Source organism: Coturnix japonica, chromosome 13 (genome assembly GCF_054131305.1).
Source record: "Coturnix japonica strain WE chromosome 13, WE-NBRP24, whole genome shotgun sequence".
NCBI lineage: Eukaryota > Metazoa > Chordata > Aves > Galliformes > Phasianidae > Coturnix > Coturnix japonica.
This window is the reverse complement of record NC_140675.1, coordinates 19,296,375-19,321,334: the sequence shown is the minus strand read 5'-3', so window position 1 is coordinate 19,321,334 and position 24,960 is coordinate 19,296,375. Positions and strand designations below refer to the sequence as shown.

At 45.2% G+C, this 24,960-nt stretch overlaps 2 protein-coding genes across 23 annotated transcripts in view; one reads left to right on the top strand and one right to left on the bottom strand.

Annotated features, from left to right (window-relative positions):
- DNAAF8 (dynein axonemal assembly factor 8) overlaps nucleotides 1–11,745 on the bottom strand; it is a 58,011-nt gene extending 46,266 nt beyond the window's left edge. For 9 of the 16 annotated variants that reach the window (XM_015877415.3, XM_015877416.3, XM_015877419.3 and 6 more), the window contains exons 1-10: nucleotides 11,680–11,745; nucleotides 10,478–10,659; nucleotides 9,779–9,904; nucleotides 8,549–9,025; nucleotides 8,144–8,243; nucleotides 7,618–7,756; nucleotides 6,904–7,050; nucleotides 6,462–6,527; nucleotides 5,198–5,563; nucleotides 4,175–4,334 (exon numbers count right to left, since the gene is read on the bottom strand). In XM_015877415.3, the coding sequence (XP_015732901.2) occupies nucleotides 4,175–4,334; nucleotides 5,198–5,563; nucleotides 6,462–6,527; nucleotides 6,904–7,050; nucleotides 7,618–7,756; nucleotides 8,144–8,243; nucleotides 8,549–9,025; nucleotides 9,779–9,904; nucleotides 10,478–10,624 (1,728 nt within the window). In that variant the 5' untranslated portion in view covers nucleotides 10,625–10,659; nucleotides 11,680–11,745. Of the gene's footprint in view, nucleotides 1–4,174; nucleotides 4,335–5,197; nucleotides 5,564–6,461; nucleotides 6,528–6,903; nucleotides 7,051–7,617; nucleotides 7,757–8,143; nucleotides 8,244–8,548; nucleotides 9,026–9,778; nucleotides 9,905–10,477; nucleotides 10,660–11,333; nucleotides 11,421–11,679 lie in introns of those variants that run through there. The other 7 variants (XM_015877417.3, XM_085514324.1, XM_015877418.3 and 4 more) reach the window with 4 other exon arrangements.
- A 144-nt stretch (nucleotides 11,746–11,889) lies between these two features.
- ANKS3 (ankyrin repeat and sterile alpha motif domain containing 3) lies at nucleotides 11,890–24,700 on the top strand. Of its 7 annotated transcripts, none has more exons than XM_085514821.1 (18): nucleotides 11,890–11,927; nucleotides 13,831–13,940; nucleotides 14,085–14,260; nucleotides 14,499–14,697; nucleotides 14,890–15,007; nucleotides 15,440–15,521; nucleotides 16,104–16,239; nucleotides 16,513–16,671; nucleotides 16,969–17,094; nucleotides 17,608–17,723; nucleotides 18,055–18,222; nucleotides 18,719–18,843; nucleotides 19,099–19,240; nucleotides 19,817–19,989; nucleotides 21,144–21,229; nucleotides 22,126–22,209; nucleotides 22,683–22,777; nucleotides 22,972–24,700. In XM_085514821.1, the coding sequence occupies exons 5-17, from the start codon at nucleotides 14,904–14,906 to the stop codon at nucleotides 22,763–22,765; spliced, it is 1,584 nt and encodes a 527-aa protein (XP_085370947.1). In that variant the 5' UTR covers nucleotides 11,890–11,927; nucleotides 13,831–13,940; nucleotides 14,085–14,260; nucleotides 14,499–14,697; nucleotides 14,890–14,903; the 3' UTR covers nucleotides 22,766–22,777; nucleotides 22,972–24,700. The 7 variants fall into 7 exon arrangements, 6 of the variants coding, with proteins under 6 accessions (XP_085370947.1, XP_015732912.2, XP_015732913.2 ...); XM_015877426.3 differs by having other exon boundaries at nucleotides 14,886–15,007; XM_015877427.3 differs by having other exon boundaries at nucleotides 14,843–15,007.
- Nucleotides 24,701–24,960: the final 260 nt, after the last annotated feature.

Here is a 24,960-nt window from a genome sequence, read left to right as displayed (position 1 = left end):
CTCAACTCTGATGCCAGGAAAAGATTTAGTGTGGGAAATACTCTGTCATTTTTACAGGCTTTTCTTTAATCCCAGTAAAAATAGGAAGGGCTAAATGGTCAGTTCAGTTACCTTCACACAGGTATAAGCACAATGATTGCTTTAGTTCAGTGTAAATGAGTCACAATGGGATATAAATTACAAGATCTGGATTCAAGGAATACAGATATGGAAAAACTCAGTTACTGCATCGAATCACTGTAACCAAATCAAGATTCAGGTTTAGGCTTAAGAACTTTACCTGACATCAAGGAGCTGAATCAAGGATACTTAGATATAAAACACAATCCTGCTATTCCTGACAAAGGTTACAGAGCCTATGTCTGCAATGTGGCAAAGACAGTGCCTGCACAGTGTGTTTGTTAAGCTCGAAGGATTGCTGCATGCCCACATGTTTGTGTTTAGTAAGCCAGCTGTAAGGCTAAGCTGCACTAAGATGATGATTAGAGTAATATAATTACTAACACAAGGTTAGCCAAAGTGATTGTGGAGCCAAGAAAAACTCGATGTCTCAGTATGAGTCAATGCATTCACTTTCTAAGTAGTCTGGCTGTACAAGGTAGACTAAACAGTGTTTATAAGGTACTGGTAACAAGGTGGTTGCTAATAGCATCTAAACTACATGATCTTGTTCTGCCATATCATGGGAAAGCAATAAAAGCAAACAGAGAATCAAACTGCAGCCCTACTGTTAAAACAACCTTTTGTCCCAGCAGTGAAAGAATTTAAGACAAACTGGCCAACATTTGCTGTGTGATAAATTAAATCTAAAGATGGATGTAAAGTATCACGGCCACGAGCACCACCCTCTGCAGCAGTTCAGCTGCCTGTGTTCAAGGCCAGTTCTGACACAGCACAGCTGGGTAACGTCAGGTGCTGCTGCTGCAAGAAACAAAACCTGCATGAAGCCTCCGCCAGGCTGCTCTCTCTTTGATTTTGAGCTGCATTTAAGCTGAGCCACTTGTCCTTGACCCAGCTACACTATACACCTGTGCCTGGCCATACACTTCACTCATCCAACCCTGCCCCTAATTCACCCACCTGGCTTCGTCACCTTGCTCTTGGATCTACCCCATCTGTACAGAGTAAGTAACTGGTTACCCCCACAGGACCTGATCTGCTCTTCTCCTCTGGGCACTGTGTTCCTCAATAGTGAGGTCTCCATCCCTACCTGCCTTGCTGTCAACTTTAGCTCCTAGTGAATTTTCCCTCATAGGGAAACCTGCTTGTGTTGCTCCCTAACAATAAAACAAATAAATAAACCAGATTTGAGCCAGGCAAAAGCAACTATTATTATTTGTATCCTACCTATGTGTCAGCATAACATGGAAATCAACATTAGTACTAAGCCACTCTATCATAATAAACAAGGTCCATTACACGACAGGTCAAATCCATTGCAACACTATAATATGATGAAAAGAACAGCAATAATAGCAGGATGGGAAAAATCATCAACTACAGCAAGTGAGGATAAGCCCAAGCATAGCAGCTGTGGGCACAAATACAGACGAAAAAGTCTGCTTACCCATGGGAAGGCTCAGGTAGGCAGGGATCTCCAGCAAGATCCCCTCACCTCCACTGCCAGCCCTTAAATGAGGGCTGGGAAGGGGTGGATCCTGGCTCCAGCCCTTCTGGTCATTCAGCTGCATTGTTTTCACCTGTGCTCCCCAGGGCTGGCCCTGCCTTCCCACCAGGTGCCCCATCACTGCTTTAAGTTCTGACTACTTGTGTCAGTCTGAAGTTTCAGTGAAAGTTGGGGTGGGGGCAGAACAAGCAAATAAATAAATAAAGACTCTTCCATGCATTTCTGAAAGGCAAACTTGGGTCAGAACGTGTGAACATCCTGTATTTCTTAGTATCTGAATGACAGGCAGAATTCAGAGAATGGAACTGCTGATTTCCATGGGAACTGGGTACTTGCTTGCCTTGAAAACACCGCTGCATATCAGCCCCATCTTTAGATGCTGAAATACCCTGAATGTTCGCTCTTGGTCTCAAGTTACCTGTGCAGTTTTGAAAGTGCTCTTTGCAAACACGATCCTTGCTCACAGTGCATCCCACAGAGTGAAACGACCTGCAGAGTTTGACTGAACCAGGTTAAAAAGCAGCAACGTTAAATCTCCATTTCACTGCTTTTTAATTTAAAGAAGAACTTTAATGTAACTTACAGTGCAGCTTTTATTTTGTATTTTCTTTTACATTTCTTTCCCAGCACCTCAGCTACGGTAATTACAGACTTTCTGAACTTCCTCTCTAATTATTACTCAATTCAATTATTTATTGGTATTAAAAACAGTCGGAGGGATTCTGGAAACTATGACAAGTGATCCAGATCTGAACATCTATCACTGCCAAAACAAAGGACTTTGAAAGCGAGTTTCAAAGTGTGCTACTTTGTCAAACATTTTTGCTTGTTCTTTGGATGTACATGTTTATATATAGATATTAGAGTATTTTCACCAAGAGAAACAGCTGCCAAATTACAGCTTCTTTAGTTTTAAGTGTCAAAACAGTCGAGTTTTTTTTGCCTTGGTGTGTGCAGATGAGGAAATAAAAGAGAAAAACCTGTTCTAACTCAGAGACAGAAAAGGCGGCTGTCAAGATGAATTTCAAGTAACCTTATAAACGACTTGCATTTGATGGATGATGCTGATCCATTTTTCATTCTTAGTGTTAATAATGAATATTGCTGAAGCGGAACAAAGAGTAAAGTTGCAGTAAGAAAAAGCTGTAATGAAAATGATGGGTTGTGCTGATTCTGTTTCTATCAAGAGCATCTCATTTGTTTGGGCACGTTTCCACATACTCTGTCCATTGCTGCAGGGACCAGTGAGGCTGCACCAGTTGGCTTATGCCAATGTCCACACTGCCTTGGCCTACTGGCAGTAATATGGTTAAAGCAATGAGGGGTACATTTACACTGTGATTCATTTACAACAAGGCATGTACACCCTGAGCTGCACTTGAAACTGCAGTAGCAGGTCTTTATCTTCATTTCCTTGGCGTGAGTGCAGCAAATATGGGAAATGATCAAGATGCAGCACAATCCAGTAATCACTTGGTGCATTGCAAGGAATGAGTTAGCAAAGCTCAAGTATATTTCTGATGAGAAAGTGCCTGCATCTTAATAAGGGCTAACTGGAATCTGGAAGCACCTCCCGGCAGACTGAGAAAGAAGTCTGAGGGCTGGGTTCACACAACAGGGACTGAAGGTGTTATGGGAACAGAGCCCCATGCAGTGCACTGCCCATTCCACAGCAGCTTGATAAAGGAGAAGTTCACCTGCTAGTTTATTAGTCCTGTACTTCTTGACAGTGATTAATCCAACATAAGCAATGAGCTCTTAATCTGCAGAAATACAGCATTCAATTCATTCAAAACCAAGCAGATCTGAATAGCCCAGCCCTGAGGTTAGGTCACACTTTGTCATTGCTTTCAGTCCAGATAAGTCGTTATGGTGAACCTGTGGACAAACTGTGTAGTTTCTCTCACATTCTTTGCTCACTGAAATCAGTGCAAGGATGAATTAGGATCACATACACAAATCTCCCCAGAAGGAAACACTGCTCTGTTCTCTGAGCCATGTTTTAGGAAAAATAGGATCATTTCACATTCCCTTAATCGGGGCTCCAGCCAAAAGCCAGATTTATTATTAAAATCACAATCCTCAACAACTGTTTATTCACAAATACCCATAGAAGTGAAATACAAAGCTGCTAGATAACACTCAGCATTGGTGTTGTTTTAGAGTACAACAGTGAAAACATTTTTTTTCTACAAAGTTATGAAAGATCATGTGTGAAAGTCTGGCCCAGTGAATTAAATGACCCTGAGCCTGGTGACTTCAGCAAGCCAGGATTCCTGCCATGCCCTCATACACCAGGCCGGGTGGGCAGCCATAGAAGGAGCACATTATGTACAGGAGAGGTGAAAAAAGTCATTAAAGTGGGAGAAGAGCTGTAGGACTGCTTGTCTATCCAGGTAATGCTGCTCCACAAAAACAAACAAACAAACCAAAACACCCCAAAGATTTTAAATAGTGCAACAGAAATGACTTCTTGCTTCTAGGACCGCATCTACATTTGGCCAGGAAGTCCCTCCAAAAGAGACCGTCCTATGCTGAACTACTAACCATGTGGAACAAAACAGGTGCTTTCTCTGCCATGGGCTGCTTTCCAGTAACCAACTGCTGAGGCTGTGATCTCTCCAGCTGCTCCTGGGATCCACGTCCCATGTGTTTCTCTTTCATCTGCTCTTCCTTTCGGGATAGCTGTCGGTCGCTTTCTTCAGTCCTGAAAAATACACAGATTCTTCTTTGCTTTGACTTTTTACTTGGGAGAAAAACACCCTTGTTCTTCTGTTTACATTTCTTTCCCCCTCATATTTATACCATACACTTGAGTGTGAATCATGATTTGAAAGGCTAAAAGTCTTAGAAAGCACGTATGGTGTTGGAGGTAGGGGAACACAAGAACTCGTCATTGGCTTGAACTTCCTGTGTAAAAATAGCAAAGGAAAAGAGCAGATTTCAAACCTCTGCTAAGTGGTGACAACTGACTGGGAAGCTACAAGAAGGGAATAAACCATTTTCCACGTCATGAGGAACACAAGAAGTAATAAACTTAAATTGGAGCTAGGATAATTTAAATTGGATTAAGTAACAGCTTTCAAACAGTAAGGATAATCAAGCAGTAAAACGTACTACCTGGGGAGTCAGCGAATCCTCACCATGGAAGACTTCAAGACTAGGTTGCATAAAGATTGGGAGGAAAGGATTAGATTGTAGTTCAACTTATATTGATGCAGAGAAATGGACCATACCAGACCTATTTTCTATGATACTTTGTGTAGTAAATCTCAGTTTTATCCTTAATAACGCAGATCAATACTGTTATCCTCCTCTTATCTAGGTTCAAAGCCTAGAGAAAATGACCAAACTTACTATGTCTAACCTCGGGCCAATTCTCTGATCTACTAAGTCTGTCTGCATGTACAAAGTTATACAGTAGCTGCCAGGCTTAGCTGACTTCCTAGGCAAGAAAAATCAGACACATTCTTTTGCTCCAGCTTACATACCATGCAAGTAGTGTTCCTTAATCTTACACAATTAGATAAGTCATAATGAAAATCACTGGTGACCTTTCTTGTGTGATACCTTGGAAATTCTTTTGTAGGTAGGGGAGATTCTGAAGCATTTCCTGAATGTTGAACCTTCTCATCTTCCATTACATTTTTTATTTCTATATCAGCTCCATTGTCTCTCTGGCTCGACAAGGAGGTATTTCTTTTCTCTGGCTCCAACCTCACCAGTTTCCTGGAAATGACCTCATTCATCCCTTCTCTCACTTGAAGATTTTGACTGACTTTAAAGGCATCCATCTCTTCCAGACTTCCTGGATCCCATTTGATGTCCTTGAGTCTTTCAGCTGGGGCAGATGCTTTGTGAAGAAGCTCTGAGTCCTCTTTACGGGCTCTACGAAGTTGTTGCAGTAGCAGGCACTTCCCTGAGCAATTCTTCCTGCTGATAAAGATTGAATCAAGATAGAGCATTACAAAAACAACCAAACAACCTACACACTGAAGAACCTCTCACAAGGGGCATCTCGAAACAAGGATGGGGCATCAACACAGATAATAGCCTTTGAGTAAGAGTAACTGGCTGGCAAAACAATACAAAACGTTCCACTTTGTCCACTGTACTGCTGAAATGTGAACTCCCAAGCATCAGGCTTCTAAATATAACAGTATAAACGCAGTAAGATATTTAAAATCTGACATACCTACTTCACATTAAATGGATGAATAACTACCTATAAGTATGAATCAAGGCCTGAATTTAGTAACAGGAAAGGGCTGGCATCCGTGCCTATTAAAGAATCTACAGTTTAGGATTCCATAACTGTATAGAAGAACATATAGAAGAACAATTAAAGGGAGCTGTGAGCATCCCATCCCACACAACGTATTCAACACACTTAAATCAACATTCTAGCTTACTTTATGATTTCTAAAAATAAAGGCATGGCTGAGTCAATTCCCTACAATATTTGGGAAGTTAGGTTTTGAGTCTTGTAAAATGTAAAACAGTTCTCACGTCACTCAAACCTGCCTATAGAAAGAGCCAGGTTTCCGAGCCATGCATGTCTACTTTCTTTAACTTGTTGTCATGCAGCTGTAAAGATGCAAGGTGCTATACTGGCTCACACATTGACAGTTGGTTTCTAACTCCCGTATCTTTACCATGCAAGAGAACTCCAGGTCCAGACTGAAACATTTTCGTTATTAGGCCAGACACTTCTGATGTAAATATGAGAAACAGAGACACTTTCATACATGAGCTCTCACTCTAATTACTATTTGGTTTCAGAAAGAGTTAACTACCATGTCACTTGAATAATGGCTAAGGTAAAGAATCTTACATTTCCCTTTCTTCTTTGTCCATAACAGTCATAGTCTCATCTTCATCAGTGGAGCTGTCACCTGCACTATGAAATAAATTAATAAATTGGACAGTGTTCAAACTGAGCGTTGACTTTTAGTCATTTCCAAGATTCAAGTTTAGGGCCATCAGGAGAAAGAGGAGAGACTCATAGGGCAGACTTCTAGGTCTTATTGATAGAAACTAATTTTATTATTCTAGAAATAAAGCACTCAAGCAACTCTAGATCATGACACGTTAGCTACACTTGGCTCTTCATCAAAAGGTTCCTCATAAACATGCATCCTGAAGAGGATCCTGCTTTCCTACTAAGGTCACAGAGGTGTGGAAGTTACATTTCACAAGAATGAGATGCAGAGAGAAGGTTTCAGTTTTCCACTGATTACTACTGACTTCTCACTAATAATAAAGCTAGAATTTACCTCTGTTTCTCATCAGGGAATGTTACTGACTTCTGTGGTTCAGCATCTCTTAAATCTATGTACACAGTTGGAGGCTCTGGCAGGCACTGCAATCTCACTGCATCCATCCTCAGAGAGCTTGGTGAAGATGAGAGGAAGGCAACATCCCTAAGTACAGAAAACACTGTTTCAGCATTTCCTGTACCTTATCAAGACAAGATGTCCTGCAGGGCATGGATTACAATAAAAATTGGATTGTGAAAGGAGCTTAGTGCTCAGCTACTGCAGACACATTCTGCTCCTGCCTACTATCCATCACTTTTCAGAACTGAACTCAAAGATTCAGGCTCCCCCTAGGAATATAGACCACTGGCAGCATGATGAAGGATATTTAGTTCTTAAAAGCTGACAATGTAAAACTACTCTGTAGAACAAAAGGAAGGCAGTTACAGTACCAAAGAACTTATAAGTCTGAAAAGAGCCCAGTGTCAATCAGCAAAAACAGGCCCCTTTTTCCTCTCTGTCTCCTTTGGCAACTCCATTTTATCCTACAGAGCATTAAAAAAAAAAAAAAAAATGTAACTTACATAAATGACCATGCCTTAATTTTCACCTTAAATGCCACTGTAGCATATTCCAACTACAACATAGGCTTCCTACAGAGAAAAGCACCGTGAGCTTCTACTGCTAATGACAGCTACCTACTGTATATGACAACTGGAGGGAAGGACCTACTTCTTGTTCTCTTGCTCTTCTTGAGTGGAGATTTTGGCTGACGGCCACCTGCAGTGTGAAGACAGTGTCCGGGACTGCCGGTCACACAGCTCTTCCAGTTTTTCCATGAGCTGCTTTTCAGATCTACCTCTGAAGGTTACTACAGAAGAACAGTAAGAAAAATACAGTCATTGTTGGTCTTCTGCCATTGGACTTCCCAACGTATCATTTCACCATTGTACCCTTCTCTACAACCAGAGAGAAAGGGAAGGATAAAGACACCGCTGTCATCCAGCTCTGATGAAACTCACTTCAAACTTCCATCTATCTTGTCCAAGGCCATTATAGGCCACAAAACACAAATTCCAAGCAACAAAAATAAGACCCAGATGAAGCTTTGTGTTTTAAAGAAATTATAAAGCAAAATAACTCACTAGGATCACAACATTCAAGATGATGTAGCGGGGAATGACAAACATATGAAACCAAGTTTTACTTGTTTTTACTTATATTTTCAATATAGTTGCTATTAGTTTAACAGCATTACCATAATCTGCTGAGAAAGCTATTCCTGCATGAGTATTATGTGCATTTTTCTGCTGCTTCAGCTCTGCAGAAGTCTTGTCTAGATCCCAGTTCTCAATGTTCTGAAAGACAACCAGATTTGAGATGGAAAAAAAAAAAATCACCATCAAAAGGCTGCTACAAAATAAAAGCTTTTGCTACCATTATGGGCATGTAGGAGCGTCTCCATGAGACAAAGACAACTTCTTGGTAGGTTGTATAGCACACAACCCAAGAAAACCCAAATTCAGGACATCAACAAAAGCAACAAAATGCTGACGTGCAGAATTTGGCATTTGGGTTCCTTACTTTGGTAGGAATCTTGAAGCAATGCACTAGCTTCTCTACTGAGTGAGCAGCACTCTATGAAACTGTTTGGGCCACCTACCTGCACTGACAGACAGGTTAGTTCTTGAAGACGGTCAGCTGCAGAACTTTCTTCTTTAGCATTTCTTTCTAGACTTTTGCTAATGCCACTTGAGGGAGGTTTATTATTTAGCTCAGAGTGGCCCGATGATGGTTCTAGAAATATTTTTGAGAGTATCTTTGTCTCTATCAGCTTTCTTGTCTCTTTTTTATTGCACAGTTCCTCCAGTAACAATGATGTATTAAGGCAAGAGTTCCCTTTTTCCCTGGCCTGTTGCCTTCCTGGTTTTTCCTCTTCAAGTCCATCTGTGGAATCTGCAAGATACCCTTCAAGACCAGCTTCCTTTTGGCTTGGAATTTCTTCAGTATGGCTGGAAAGTTTGGAAGCCTCATCTTTAATCACTTGAACATATTCTTTTGCAATGACTTGGGCACCATCTGTTTTTTCCTGATGGCCAAGACTCTTCAGATCTCCATTCCACTTATTTCCTTCTGTTTTCTACCAGTAAAGAAAATACATACATGTAAAAAGTCACATCCCCTGAGCTATAGGAGCTGACATTAAACCAAACCAAATGACTGGCAGATAGCAGCTCTAGCTCAGACACCATCTGGTAACAGCACACACCATGTCCATCTCACTGAACAGTAAGACCTCACTTTGCAAACACTACAGCGTCAGGATGAGCTAAACATTCTTGAAGTTTATATGCCTTCTATCTGCTCACCATACAGCATTTCTTGCACCAAGATTAATGAATGAGGAAAAGCAGCATAGTAGGTTAGACTTCCCATGATGAAATGGGTTCAGTTGGCTTCTCTTATAGCTTCTTATGACAGCTAGTCTTCATCACTGCAGATGTATTGTAAACAAAATAGCAATTGTATTGCTATTGTATAGCAGTACAAGAGATAAGCTTCATAGTGATCCTCATTAATATACTGTCATAGTGATTATTTTTCTATATACATCAAGTAATGGCTGAAACTATTTCAAACCCTCAAAAACTTAGAAGCCATAGCAGTCCTACTGTTAATGCACATACTGAAGGTAGAACCCCTCAGCAGCTGAGCTGCAGGTAACTTTCCAGCACTGGGCTGATTACAGAAAGGTCTATAGGGTCAATGAGTAACATCTTCCTTCAGAACCTGATGCAGTTGTCAGCCTATACATATCTGTATGATCTGACTAGAAATTGGTGGTTGGAAGAGTAGGTTTACAGTAATACAGCCAGTAATACAGCCTGCATACAGCAGTCATAACCTGCACATATGAGTCTTCCAGGGAAAACTCCAGTAGTTCATCTGACAGGTCAGGAATCAAGTTGGGTTGGTCTCGATGGAAGATGAAAAGCTCCTCATCACTCTCACAGTCAGACTATGAAAAACAACAAAAAAGAGAAGTTAAATGAAAGACTGAAAATGTGACTTTCACCGTTTTGTGGTGACAAACCCTATGTTGTCACCACTTAGACCACCACTTAAGAGTTATAAATTGTTACAAGACTATCACTTTGTCAGGACTTTTTTGTAAGCATTTAGAACAAGAATGACTAGAAATCATCCCTGAGTGCTGGCCCTAAATCTATACTGCATAAACTCATATTAAAAAGCAATGGTTGCTCTAAGTAACTAAAATATCATGTCCTGTGAGCAGAGGTCTTTAGCTGTCAACAGGCAGCCTGTCCCAGCCATTAGGACCCAGCAAGTAAAATAACACGTCAGGGTGAAAAATACCTCTCAATGTCTATAAATCTCATGCTTTATATTGAAAGGTTAACAGCACTGTGTTTCTTTGCAGATAGAACCGAAGAACAGAAATCAATGTGGTTTCGTGAGAAATAAGTAGAACCCAGGGATCAAATATCTGCCAAATGGTTTTCCAATGGACCACAAAGACTTCAAGAATATGTCTTTCCTGAGACCCTCAACTGTAGAAAACCATGCTTACTGTAGAAGAATCAGAGTCCAGAGATGGGAGATGGTCTTTCACTGCAGCAAGAATGTCTCCCCATCGAAACGAGTTGTTAAACCAAGTAGGAACTATAGGAGGCTTAGACGGATGCTCAGCATCCTCACTTTGCCCTTCTGAGGCCATTTAAACATCCAACCTTCCGCCGAATGAAAGTAAACCTCAGGAGAGAAAAGCAAAACGTCAGGACAGAGCAAGGACAAATCATGTGTGTTTGGGGTCAGCAAAACCTTCAGTGATCCTATGGTGGGAATATAATCCCTTAGGAAAGGTTAGGGCTCCTATGGTGGGCATGTAGTCCCTTAGGAAAGGCCATTCTCAAGCCTGTGCTGCAGGAAGGGCTGGCTGCCTTAAATTGCTCCTTTCTTTCCTGTTTCTCTCACGTTCCCCACTTCATAAATGAAATGACAGGTGAATTGGTTGCTGATGGCTGCTTTTCACTGCGTTTATATCAGAACAGCTGGAGAGTGGTTAGGTCCTGGAACAGGCTGCCCAGGGAGGTTGTGGATGCCCCGTCCTTGGAGGTGTTCAAGGCCAGGTTGGACAGGGCCCTGGGTAACCTGATCTACTGGGGATCTATGGGGTCTATGGGGTCTCTATGGGGATCTATGGGGTCTCTATGGGGTCTATGGGGATCTATGGGGTCTCTATGGGGATCTATGGGGTCTCTATGGGGTCTCCTGGGCAACCTGATCTAGTGAATGTGTATGTTTGTTGGCCCTGCCAGGCAGGGGGGTTGGAACTACATGATCCTTGAGGTCCCTTCCAAGCCGGGTCATTCTGTGATTCTGTGAGCTGAGGACAGACAAGCTCCTGGACCCTGATGTTAAAGTACTTTTAAGGTTTCTCCTCGCGTTGTGGTTTCTGGGCACCAAATACCGGCTCCCATCGGTTCCGTCCCTATTAAACACCATCAGCTTCGGGACGGTACCAACAGCTCCAAGATGGCGGCGAGCGCTGCGCATGCGCACACCAACCAGCGCCTGCTGCCATGGCAACACGAGCCGCGCGGCCCGGCCCGGCCTTGCTGCCCTCACAGCGGCCTTTGGGCGCCTCCGAGCGGCCCCACGAGTGTCCCGGGCACAACAACAGGGCGAGAGGAGGAGAAATAGCTGCTAAATGGGGCAGAACACGCAGCGGGAGCACAGCACTACACCCCTCTAGGCCTATTCCCCCCCTACCTCAGCCACCGCCACGCACCGTAACGCACACTGCAAGCACCCGCCCTGCCTCAGCGCTCGAATCCCATTGGCTGCTCAACGTCCCGCCCCTTTGCGAGAGGAACCACCTATTGGTCCGCTGCCTGTGGGCGTGGCTTCTCTTCCGCCGCGGAGACTCTTGGAACTTGTAGTCCTGAGGGGCGATTGGGGCGGAAGTTCCCGGCGTTCTTTGCGTGCACTTCCGGGTTCGGAGCCCACCGGGCGGGCAGGTGAGTGGTGCGGTTCGTGGTGCGGTGTGTTCCCCGCATGGGGCCTGGCTGTGTACAGCAATGTGTGGGACCAGCTTTGGGCCTCATAGAGCTTCGCTGTGTCCTAAAACGGAGCTGTCAGGGCCTTTCACCCCGCTGTGCTGGGGGTAGGCCCGGCCTGCTCTCCTGAGGGCCCCCTAGGCAGAGCAGTGTGGGGTGGGCGGCCTGCTGTGAGGTGAGGCTCTAGGCCTTGGTGAGGTGATGGGTGTTAATGAGGTGATGGGTGTTAATGAGGTGATGGGTGTTAATGAGGTGATGGGTGTTAATGAGGTGATGGTGTATTGAATGGAGGCCCATGGGGCTGAGGGAGGCTTCTAATGGGTGTCAGTTCCTGAGACTGGGGGGGAAAGGGGGGATATGGGGTTATATGGGAGGATATAGGGTTATATGGGGTTATATGGGGGCATATAGGGTTATATGGGGTTATATGGGAGGATATGTAAGTGTAGTGATATCTAGTCTATTTTAACCATCAGATCTATAGTGGTAACCCATCCAAGTGTGGCTGCGTGTGGTAAATTGAGTCAGGGCACAGGTGCTGGTTGAGCACCTGTAGAAAGGAGCTGCTCAGCCCTGGGAGCACAGTGGAGGTGGTTCAGTTGTGTGACCAGGAGTGGAGCCTGGCTGTGCATCTCTTAGACCCCATTGAAAGTCTGGCTGCCACTGGGGGAGGATCTCTGGTTGGGGAGACTCCTTTGTGGAGCTTTCCCTGTGGCCATAGGTATCCAGAGACAGGTAAGAACCTTCTCCTTTGTAACACCTTTCCCTTTGGGCTTGTTCCTTTGCTGCTACACTCCTGTATCACCCTTCCATCGTGTTAATCTTTGTTACATTCTGCTTTTACTTATGCAAGAATTCCTGTGTTTTTGTTTAGCCCTGTGTGTTCCTGCACAAGGCTTATGCCACTGGTGTGATGCATAGGATTTGCTGTTATTAGGTGAACTTGCAGATACCTTGAGAAAGGAATTATTTATTACTAACACGTGCTGATTAGGAAGAAAGGACGGGTCTTCTGTGGCCATAACAAATCAATGAAGGGGCTGGGGGGGGGGGAAAGGAAGTAAGGTGTGGGAGGAAAAAGTCAGATGGGAAGTGAAGAGGTTGGAGTTAAAGGAATTTTGTTTATGGTGTCATAAAAGGGGCTGGTGTTTGCAGGAAAGTCTCTTGCTTCTTCTCAAAAACATGTTTGCTTTCTACTGTTACAACTGAGGTGATAAAAGAGCAGCTGCTCCTGAAAAGCTTATTCTGTCTGATGTAGCATTCATAGGGCCCTTGTATGAATCAGTCTGAGGAGTTAAACTGGTAAGAAGTTATCAGGTAGGAAAAGTGTCTCTGTTAGCTAGGCTGCCCTCTGTAATGTGTGGTGGGATCCATCAAACCCCAGAAGTGCTGCATGGGAGGCAGTGAGGCTGCAGGGCTGAGAAAGCGCTTGTCATTGGGTTGACACAGATGTGGCCTGAAACCACAGCTTGAAGACCTCAGATGGTGGATGTGTCTGTGTACAAGAGCTCTTTATGAAGTACTAAACAAGAAAACTCTCCTATGAGTAATTAAAATGATTAATAAACGATTGTTCCCCAAGGCTGTGGATGGTGAAATAAACCTTTCTGACAGCCCTGAAATGGTCCTAGCTTTGTAATTAAGTTACTGTCTGCAGAACATGGATGTGCTCAGCTAGCAATGGGGCAGGTGCACTGCTGCTCAAAGCACTTCAGTAGGAGTTTAATGTCTTCTCTTCATGTAAATATCCAAAGCTGCCTTGGGTGTATTCTGATTACAGTTGGAGGAGATAAAGCCAGGCTTTCTGGCATCCTAAAATGTGATTTGAAAGATGTTTTTAGTATTATTTGCTTTTGTTTTCCAGTGTATTCAAATCCCAGAGTCTACTTCTGCAAGAAAGAACTGCCTCCAGAACTCCTTGACAAGCCTTAATTCTTCAGACTAAATCAGGATAAGGAGGGGATTGAAGTAAAGGTAGGAATTTAAAGTTCTGCATCTGAGCTGACCTCATGTTCCAAGCCTGGTGTAATTGGGGCTGCAGAGCTGAGAGGTGATGCAGGATTCTGTGGAAATCAGATGTCAGCCATGTAGAAGTTCTGCTTTGCTTTGTTTATTCAGGGCAGAATGTCAGAGCTGAGTGACGAAGCCAGCGAGTCCGAGCTGCTGAGCCGCAGTCTTTCCATGTGGCACGGGGTTGGTCAGATGCTGTGTCGGGAAGAACTGGATGTTCCCCTGGATTTGCACACAGCCTCTTCCATCGGCCAGTATGAAGTGGTGCAGGAGTGTATTCAGCGGTAAGGAGGGGTTGGAGAGGGCACAGCTCAGCTGTTCTCAGTGACTTCAGGTTCTTCCTCTGCTATGTAGGTCTGTCTAACTTTGCAACAGGGGCAACCCCATGGAATTCTGCATATGTTCTTAGGCACAGAGTTGTGGAGGGCCAAGCCTGCTGACTCAAAACTCAGTGATTTTTAACCCTTCTTTCAGTACAGTGGTTGTAGACAGTAATTCAGCTGAATTGTTTTTGTTATTTAGTGGAGATGTGGATTTAAATAAGAAGAATTGCGGTGGCTGGACTCCATTGATGTACGCTTCCTACATTGGCCATGACACCGTTGTGCACCTGCTGCTGGAGGCAGGAGTGAATGTGAACATCCCAACACCAGAAGGGCAGACTCCTCTCATGTTAGCCTCCAGCTGTGGAAATGAGAGCGTTGCTTACTTCCTTCTCCAGGTGTGTATTCCTTAAGAAATAACTAAAGCTGTTCTACATGATCTAACTGCACAGAGTAGGATTCTTAATCAGCTGCAACCAGTGTGTTATTTGTTCAGTTGAGTCCGGTTTCCTGACAGGGATTTAAACTCTCTTGGTATCACAGCACAGAGGGGATGCAGTTAAGAACATTCTCTGTTCTCTTGAAGCAAGGCGCAGAGCTGGAGATGAAAGATATTCATGGTTGGACTGCCTTATTTCACTGTACCAGTGCTGGTCATCAGCAGATGGTCAAGTTCTTACTCGACAACGGGGCGAATGCCAACTGCAAGTAAGGAAGAATCTATTGCTTAATTTCTGTCTAGAGGTTAGATTTATTGCTGGCTTAATTATGGAATAAACTGAAAGGAAACAGACGCAACACCTTCTGAACTCCGTTTTTGAAGCATGCAGTGAATTACTGTGACTTGAGATCTGCTTGTATGTTTGTGCACATTAAATTGCCTAAGAACAGCAAGAGGTTCTTGCTCCACTAGGTGCTGGGGTTTTGTCACTGAGGGATAGGGATGCAGCTGCAGGAGTATCTTGTTTCTGTATTTATTGAGAGAGGCCAGAATGCAGTAGAATAGCCAATGTATCACACAGTTTGTGACCAGATAAAGGTGAAGGCTGAGGGTATGTCAGGCCAATTATGGTATGTCAACAAATACAACATGTTTCATCTTTGATTATTTTAGCTCTTGTGTGTGTTTTCCCTCCCTAGGGAGCCTGTTTATGGATATACTCCTCTGATGGAAGCAGCTGCTTCTGGCCATGAGATAATTGTTCAGTACCTTCTCAATCATGTGAGTGTTCAAACAGGTCTCTATAAATGAAAATCTGCGGTTCTGACCCTCAGAGAAAGAAGCACAAGACTAATATCCATCTTCTCAGTGTTACATTTGATCTTTGAAAGTCATCTCTGATCTGTAGCCCCAGATTTCTGAAAGTATCTGTTTGTGAAGGCTAGTACTCTAATTGTATAATGCTTGCCTTTAACAAGCAGGAATAAGGTCTGTCTGATGTGACTGAATCCTTTCTGAATCAGGAAGCAGCTAATTCAGTAATCTCTGCTGTGTGCATGGGCTTATATGCTTGAATTACTGGATACCTTGTCTTGGCCCTGAAGCTTATTGGCATTCATGTTTCTTCGTGCCAAACAATTTAATATCTCATTTAATGGTTCAGCTTACTTCCAGAAGGAGGCAGCAATGCAAAGCATTCAGATAAAAACCAGCTAGCTCCCACTGGTGATGCACAAGAGCTGTATAAGTAGGCTACTTGGCATTTGGGGGTTGTTGAGAAACTGAGACAAATTGTCTGTCCTGAATATCTTATTTCATAGTACACACCTGCTATGAGCTTTTCAAATGCTTGTTTTCCTATAGGGGGTGAAAGCAGATGCCAGAGATAACGCTGGAGCCACAGCGCGGACACTGGCTATGAAGTATGGACATACAAAGATTGTGGGGTTGATAGACTTGCATGCAGCCCCAGTACCCAAGGTCTTCTGCAGGGGTTCAGGTAACAGGTTTTAGTTTGCTTGTTTTAAAATAGAAGCTGAAGATAGGTGCATGACATAGATAGGGGTAAAACTAGCTGCTCTGTTCTGGAATTTCCAGTGTTTGTGAGGATGTAAAAGGCAGAGATCCAATGCTTTTTTGTTGTGGTTTACTGGCTCCTTTCTGACCTAGTTAAACTCTCCTCTCTTATAACATTTCCTGTTGCTTTTGTAGGCTCAGTTGTAAGTAGGTACATGAATTACCATGCTGCTAACAGTCTCTCTTTGGACTACAGGAAAGTACGAAGAGCTGAGCTCCTCAGATGAATCGTGTTCTGCCCGCCAGAGACAGAGACCTGTTCGCAGGACCAAGGGTCCCAGCATCCATGATGGACCCCAGGCTTTGGCTAAGATAACAGCAGTTGGAATTGGGGGAAAGAAGCAGTCTTGCTATGGTAGGAGTAGTTAGAAGCCTGCCTGAGAGTCATTTATGGTTTCTCAAGTGCTTTACAGCCATTTCTGTACCAACAATATCTTTTCATTAGAGTTTTTCATGCACGGCTTTTATAGAAACAAAAAATTATCTCCTTCATACAAGGTTATACAACAAGAAAATAAAACCCACTGAATGCATATATCTGAGCTGGGTATTGATGAATGGGATGCTATATGCAATACCCAACCCTTTCTGCTGGGACCTCCCTGGTAACTTGCATCCTAATTCCTATGTTCTTTCCTCCTCTTGCACACAGAGCAAGTCTTGCCTCAAGGTTATGTAACCTTCAATGATGATGGTAGCTATGAAGCTGATGATATCCGGAACCGGGATGTTACCTCTCCAATTAACGAGCAAGATGTGGAGAGCAGCAGCAGCCGGGGTAAGTCACTATTTTAAATAAAAAACGTGACTTGCAGTGCACAACTGGATGGTGAGACCCATCCCTTGGATTCCATTGTCACTTCCCAGTCTCCTTAGACTGATAGGCAGCAATGGTTACTGGATCTTCACCTCTGACCTGAGTCTGTAGTATCACACCACTATATTAGTGGCCAGAAAGCTGTTGCATTTGACAAGCTGAAAACAGAGTTTTCCTCTGAATTTAAGAAAGTGCTTTCTTACTGGGTGAGTGTCTGAGGCTGGAGCAGAGTGTCCAGAGGAGTTGTGGAGTCTCTGTCCTTGAATATGCTCCTCTATGTGGTTCTAATTGTCTTCAGTGTGATTTTGGACAGAGCAGCCTCAGGAGGTCCCTTCTGAACTCAACCATTCTCTGTTCTTGTAAAACAATACAATGAAGTATTGAAAGTATTCAATGTATTAAGTTGTATTGAATGTATTCAAGTGCAGCCTCAAGGTCTTTTTGTTGGTTTTTTTTTCCCCCATTCCTTTCCAGAGGATAACATTTTCTTCACCAATAAGTTAGCAGCTGTCAGGAGTAGCAGCAGCAGTAGTGAATGTCTGACCAAAGCCCTGGGGGTCAGCAGTGAAGGCTCCTTGGAAAGCAATGAGGTGAGGTTGTACCCTTTCCTTTGTCTACCTTTGGCTTGGCCTGTGCTGTCAACCTTCCACAGCCTGCTACCTCCACAGGAGGCTGTAATGCTACTTCATAGGCTGGGATTGTAGGAGCCCGTCACCATTACAGATGGTCATACTATAACAAGCTGCCATCTTGATGGTGGTTTGACTCAACCTTTTCTGATAGCATCTTAGCTTTTGTTGCTTGGTTTTGGACTACTGCTTGGATTTAGAGCTGTGGACTTGAAGCCTACACTTGTTAGACAGTGATCCTGGCATCTCTGCATGACCATCCTTCACCTTCTGTTTCCTGTTTTTTCTTCAGGATTCTGACCATGCAGGCAGTCCTCCTAGTAGGAAACAAGCCAAAAGCTTTAAGGTCAAGAACCGCTACAGCAACAGTGATGGTCAGTGGACCCACTGCCCAGGAAAGGCTGGAGCCTCTAGTCAGCACCTCATCTTTCCTGAGCCCCCTGCCTATACAGGACCCCAGGTAACTAAGGACAGAAGGCTATCTCTGAAGTAATGCAGATCATGTCACGAGCTAGGGGGGTTTCTTTAAGGTTGTCCAAGCTGCTTTTTTGGCCGTCTCAGATAAAAGGAAAGCTGACACCAGAATGTTTTGATGCCAAACCACTGCCCAAATATAAATGCTTGTGAAAGTGATTTCTGGTGTGAAAAACTGCCAGTTTAGGGGTTATTTTTGCTTGGAGAAGTATTCCAGATCCCTTTGAGGCTATTATGGGGTCTAGGGCAAGTGCTGATTGATCTGTCTTCTCTGCACTTGTCACAAGAGGTGATGACTGCAATGTGTAGGCCAGTCCTCTTGTTCTGTGGTTATAAAGAAGGGCAGTTAATGAGAGAAACTCAAGACTGCCTTTTTAAGTTCTAGCAACATAGGAGCAACATGAGGCAGATGATGTTGCTGATAAGAGGGGGGTGGTTATGATTTTGTTTGTGGTGATATAAATAGTTTTTATGTGCTGCAGGACCTTGCAACGTTCCTTGAGCAAATTGGGTGCCTGAAGTACCTGCAAGTGTTTGAAGAGCAAGACGTTGACCTCCGCATCTTCCTGACCCTCACAGAAAGTGATCTGAAGGAAATTGGCATCACGTGAGTGTCTGTAAGGTAGTTCTTTCTGCCTAAAACCACACATGCAACCTGGTCAAAAAAGCTTAGTTGGTGAGTGCTTCTCTCATTAGGCAGCCTCCCACACAACTGTGATATCCTTAGTTCTTGGCTGCAGTATGTTTCTAGTTGGGGGTGTTTCTGGAAGGAAGCAGGAGGTTACAGAGGTCCTTCTGTCATCCTGGGCCTGAGCACAGGTGGTACAGTGTTTGCTCCCTGAGTTTGCCATTCTCCCACCAGCCTGTTTGGACCCAAGAGGAAGATGACTTCAGCTATTGCCCGATGGCACAGCAATGCTCGGCCACCCAGCGATGCCCTGGAGCTGGCCTATGCAGATCGGCTGGAAGCTGAGATGCAGGAGCTGGCCATTCAGCTGCATAAGGTAAGTCTGCTGTGAGATGCTCAGTGGTTTGTTATGCTCTAGTGAGTGTTCAGCAACATATTTCTATGTTTTGCCTCTAATGGATTGGGGTGAAAGAACAAATAACTGACCTACTCAACATCTGTTGTGTCTGCTGAACATAACCCCTCTAATAAGAGCAAAATATTCGCTCCTTTTGTCTCTGTTTCATGCTTGTAAAGTCTTCATCTGTTTTCTCTAAAAGCAGAGAGGAGGGGTGGGAATGTGAGTGGAATTGAATACCTGCTTTTATTTTTTTGATAGCATTTCTTTATGTGGAGTTGGGCAGTCATTAGCAGATAGGCTTCTATCAATATAGAAAATTGGATTGACTGAATGACTTTGGAAATAGAGAGCAAGAGGAGATTGTAGCTTTGAGTTTGTCTTTCCATGGATAGAATCTGTAGCATATGAACAGTGGAGATCTTCCTTTCTATTGGTTTTGGCATCCTTTTTATAGGGACCCTATCAAATAATGGAGGGATGTCAGCAGGTGTGTTTGATAGTGATGTACTGTACTTGCAGCTTAGTCATCTGTTCCTTTCTGCCCTGCTGTAGAGGTGTGAAGAGGTGGAAGTGATGAAGGGCCAGGTATGCCAGGAGCAGAAGCTACGTGCAGTGGCAGAAAGCTGTCTGATGGAGCGAGATGAGACCTGGAATGCTGTCCAGTGCCAGCTCCGAGAGGCTCAGACCGTCACCAAGGATGCTGGGGTCTTGCTAGACCAGATCAAGTAAGTTGTTCCCAGAAAATAATACTGAAGCTAATGGAGAAGATGGGGATTTGGGCAATGCAGAGATCAGACACTGGCACTCTTAGAGGTAACTACTAGTGTGAGGCAGGAGAGCTTGCTAGACATCTGAACCATCTCAAATCCTCTTCCACTTTCTCTAGTGGAAAATCACAGCCGTGTAAATAGAGTTCAAGCCTTAGATGCATGAATTATGAATGTTCTGGCCATTCAGAGATGCTGAGTGCTCCTGTACCAACTCTAAGGTGAAGGTGTTCAGCTCCTTCGAAACCAAAGGCTGAAGTAGTTTATTTGTGCTTACATGAAACCTGGTTAGCGGGGTGTAGCTTGATGATTGCATGAATGCAAAAGTTCCTAACTTCCAAATAGTATCAGAGGGCTTTCAGTGTCCTACCTCTGATGCCTAACTGAAAAATGTGCCCTGTTTTTGCTCACTGCCTTTGAGTTCCATCTTCCCCTCCTTCATAATATATCCATTGCTGCCTTTTTGGTGCTTTTTTCCTGACCCAAGCTGAACTTCTGGTCTGTCATGGGCCCTGGTATGTTGGCTGGTGGGACTGAGATCACTGAAGGTGACGCTGGTCCCACTGTTACAGTTCCTAACCCTACAGGGCAGCAGGGTCAGCCAGGGATTGGGTTTGGCTTCCAAAGGACAGCAGAGTGATATTCCCAATGCAGTCTTCCCACTGAGGAGCTGAGGCTGCGCTGTTTGAACTGATGGTGTGACATCAATCAAAACTTTACACATGCCCCGATGCCTGTCCTGAAATAGCTTCATTTGCCCGCTAGGAACACTGGATTGGGCTTGATTCTCATATAGACCAGGTGCCCCTGGCTTAGGCTTTCTCCTGCTCACTCCGCCCCCTCCTTCTCTTCTCACCCCGCAGCTCCTCTGTGGACAGGGGCAGAGATTGCTGTGGAGATGGGGCACAGTGGAGAGCGCCCTGAGCTTTGTCTGGGGCACGTCTTCCTCTTCCTGGGAAGGAACAAGGAGCAGTTTGTAACCCAGGGCGTTAGATGTGGTCCCTCGGCATCCCAAGCAGGTACTTGCAGGATGTAGGAGGGCACAGACCAGCATGCTGCTCCAGAAAGCATCGCGACCACTTCTAACAGCCTTTATTTGTCTTGTTTGGCAGATCCTGTCAAGCAGAGCTGTCCTCCCGGCTGACACAAGAGCAGGCAGCTGGCAGAGTGCTGGACACAAAGGGGCAGCTGGGAACTGGTGAGAGTCGAGTGCTGTGTCTGGGGATTGAAAAGCTTCTAAACTAAAATGGGTGCAGGGTGGGTAAAGAGTTGCAGGGGGTGTGAGTATACAGTGGGAGAGCCCAGTGCAGGCTGTATGCTTGTCTTTTACTGCTGAGTGTGACCCTGGGTGCAGTATGGGAACAGATGAGAGGTTAAACACCTACACTTAAGCATAGGAGTCTTGCCTGGGGAAAGCATCTAAAGCATCACTGCAGCAGAATTTCCTGGAGGCTCTGATCCTTTGCAGGTGGGAAGCCCTGAGACCTGGCAGTTGTTTCTGGCTACAAAGGCAAAGCTGTAGCACAGGCACTCAGTGAGTCTTCATGTGCCTGTAGCTTCCCCTTCCTACTCTGTAATGCGGGCCTCTCAGGTGTGTTACAGCACTGTGCAATGGAGCAGGGTCTGAATCAAAAGTGATGGATGGTTGTTGGTTCTCAGGCTGGGTCTGGGAGATTGTGCTGCTCACGTACCGAGGCAAACTGCTGTGTGTGACTGGACAGGGTTGGCCCAGCAGCTCCTTACCACAGGGAGCTGGCAAACAGTCATGCTGCCCTGGATGCAGTGTCCTTTGCTGATTGGATGGTAGAAGTGAGATGTACAGAGATGATGATTGCAGCCTGCTGCAGTTAATCTTTAAGATCTTTCTTTGTGATCTAACCTGTACTTTGGGGGGGAGGGAAATATATGATCATAAGTGGTGGAGTTGCTTGAAAACAAATACTCAATTTCTGTCACAAGCAATTCCATCTCTCTTCACTTGTGACTCAACCCATAACTGAAACAGCTTTGGTGTACACGTTTCCCAGCAGTGCCAGACCCTTGTCTGTTGCAGAGAGCCCACATGCTGATGAATGTGTGGTTTCTTTCTTACAGCACGGGATGGGTGGCCGCCGTCCTTGAAGTCTCTGAGCTTGCCTGAGCTGTCAGCTGTCCTCGAGAAATGTGTGGGAGAAATGGGTAAGGAGGGGGAGAACTCTGCTCACATAGTGACTGCTGGAGGGGGGAGGTTTGGCAGGGCAGGGTTTTGATTATTTCATAGTGGTGTGGGTTGAGGGGTCCTGGTAACCCCCCCTCTCATCCAGGGAAGTCTCCCAGCTATAAAGCTGTCACTGGCATTTTCCTGGGCTTAATTCTCACTGCAGGTGTTGGGCTCTACCTCATCCTCTGCTGACAGGTCTGGTCTGAGAGAAAGGAATCCATAACCCATTTCTTTCCTACTAATAATCAGAGCTGCTGGTGCAGGTGTTCTGAAACCCTGTGCCCTGAAGATGGGAGCTTATCCCAGCAGCAGGCACATTCTTGTTTCATGGCTCTAAAAGCTCCAAGGGTAAAGGCAGAAAAGCAGCCTGCAAACTGTTCTTGACCACTTGCAAGCTTATAATGACTTATATGCAGCTTACAGTGACATTTTCCTTTTGGTTTGCCCTCAGGAAAAGCTCTGCAGATGGTAACTCAAAACCTCCAAAGGCTCCAGGCCCCAGGGCAGGATGCACAGAGCTGGCTAGAGCCGTAACAAAGCAGGATGGTGAGTGGGGACTGAGGGCAGCCACAGAGGGCTGTGGGTTTGAGGGGGGCATTGTTCCTTGCTGCAAGTAACAGCTGTCTGCTGCTTGTGCCCAGTGCTTACCATAGCCTTTAACTGGGATTTTCATTCAGGAAATCCACAGTCTCTGTGCTCCACTGAAAGGGTAACTGAGCTGTTTTTCCTGGTGCCTGCAGGAATACTGACGTCGGGTGACTGTTCCACCCGGAACCTGAGCGTGCCTGGGAGAATGAGCACAAGGACTGTGCTGGCAGTGCTGCAGCTCTGTGGAGAGTGTTGTGACAGCTGGCAGATGTGTGGACAGAGGTCTCAGCCATCAGAATGTGCCTGGGAGATCAAGGAATGGCAGAGGACAAAGCCACCGCAGCTCTCTGGGCCTGGTTCCCCTCTAGGTTTCCAGGACTGAGCTGTTTGTTCCAGAAGTTCGAGTTGAGAGAAGAAGCATTGAGCCCAAAGGATTTATTTGCCTTAAACTTCCTGCAGCCTTTGTTCTTCAGACCTACATTGTGTTAGAAAGCTGGCAGCTGCCCACAGCCATCTACTAATTATCCTTTCCCACATTGTGTTGGAGGCCTTGGGGAGGACACATCGGTGGTTCCCTTCAGCCTGCCTTGGTTCAATTCAGATTCTTGGCCCATTCAGGGGTCATTTTGATCATCGTCTCTACTCCCAAAAAAACTTTTCTGTGGCAGATGCTTTGTGACAAGCATTTACAAGCAGCAGACTCCAGTGGTCAGGTCTGCTGGTGCCAGGATCCTGGTGCTGACAGTGGTTGCAAAGCAGATGTGTCCCTGGAAAGACATGAGAGAGGAGGAAAAGTTCAAGACTGTTTGGTCTGCTTTGCCTCTGGCAAGCAGCAGAGTTCCAAGGCAGGCCAAACAAGGACTGAGGGATAGATCTGTTGAGATGGATGAAAGAAATCCATTCCCAAATGTAACCATACTGCCATGCTTCAGTCCTCAGCTGCTGCCTGCTCTTAGTTTTCAGGCTTCAGTGTTGGGATGGAGCCCTGCCAAGGCATTCTGGTGTTGGCAGCACAGTGTAGTTTCATAGGGCAAACAAAAGGTGTGGGGAAGGGGCTGCCTTCCAAGGGGGACGGCCTGATTTCATGGAGCTGGGCAAAGGATCACGGAGTGATGGAATTGTAGGGGTTGGAAGGGACCTCCAGAGATCATCGAGTCCACATTGGCCCTGGTGACTGCTACATGGGTGTAAAATGGCTTCCAGAACTGCAGTGACTCCATTCCTGTGTCCTGCTGAGTCCTGGGGGAGAATTACCTTCTGTCTGACTGATGGCCTTGATGAATTTGGAACAGTCTCCATCTATTCTCTGGGAAGAAGCTGCGTGCTCTTTCAGCACCTCTGATTAAGGGCCAGAAAAAGTACAAAAATCCATCTCAGCTCCATCCTTTGAGCTTGTCACCCCCGATCGGCTGCCCGCAGCCATTCAGATGAGCTGGAGCTCAGTCTGCCATTGGTTTGACTGTGCTGCCTGGGGACAGTTTGGGGGCACAGAGGTGGGTATGGTCTGTGCTGTGCACCCGCAGTGCTGCAGCTCATATGTGCTTGGCAGCGTGCTCAGCTGGAGTGTGTTGCTTCCTACTCACATTTAACTCCTGTCCTTTGTTCCCTCTTATAGAGTATGGGTAGGCCAGAGTCTCAGAAAGTGTGAAAGAAGAAGGGAGTTCCATGGGATGGGTTCTGTAGGGGCCCAGAGGCCCCAGGGGGGGATCACCAGGAGTGGGGTTGTATATGGTAGTGTTCCATTAAGGACAGTAATTCAGTATTCAGTGCTGAACGGGCAGCTGTGTGAGCAGCAGGGCGTCTGGTGCTACCCCCAGTCCAGCTGTCCGTATGAAGTGTGACATTTGTTACTCAGCTAAAACAATAAAAGCTGAAAACCTTTTTCTGGTGCTTCCTGTGTGGGTTTCTCCAGAGGGAGGTGGAGTTGTGGGTCTGTAACCTGTTAATTTATTTCAGGTGTATGAAGTGCTTCCAGCTTTCTACACCAGGGGGCTGAATGCTGCGGGGTTCTGGGGCAGCTTTAGCTGTGGTCTCCCAGTCCCTGCCTGGTTCATCTTGGAGGTGCTCTGCTCTGCTGCACGAGAGGCAAAGAGCAGAGAAGGAGCCAGGCAGCGATGCAGCTCCTGCCCAGGGGAAGCTCC

Coding starts and splice junctions, on each gene's coding strand:
- ANKS3 (XM_015877425.3), top strand. CDS start 14,091: ATGTCAGAGCTGAGTGACGAAGCCAGCGAGTCCGAGCTGCTGAGCCGC. Junction 16,672..16,968: donor AAAGAAGCAGTCTTGCTATG/GTAGGAGTAGTT, acceptor TCTTGCACACAG/AGCAAGTCTTGCCTCAAGGT. Junction 19,241..19,816: donor TGGCCATTCAGCTGCATAAG/GTAAGTCTGCTG, acceptor GCCCTGCTGTAG/AGGTGTGAAGAGGTGGAAGT.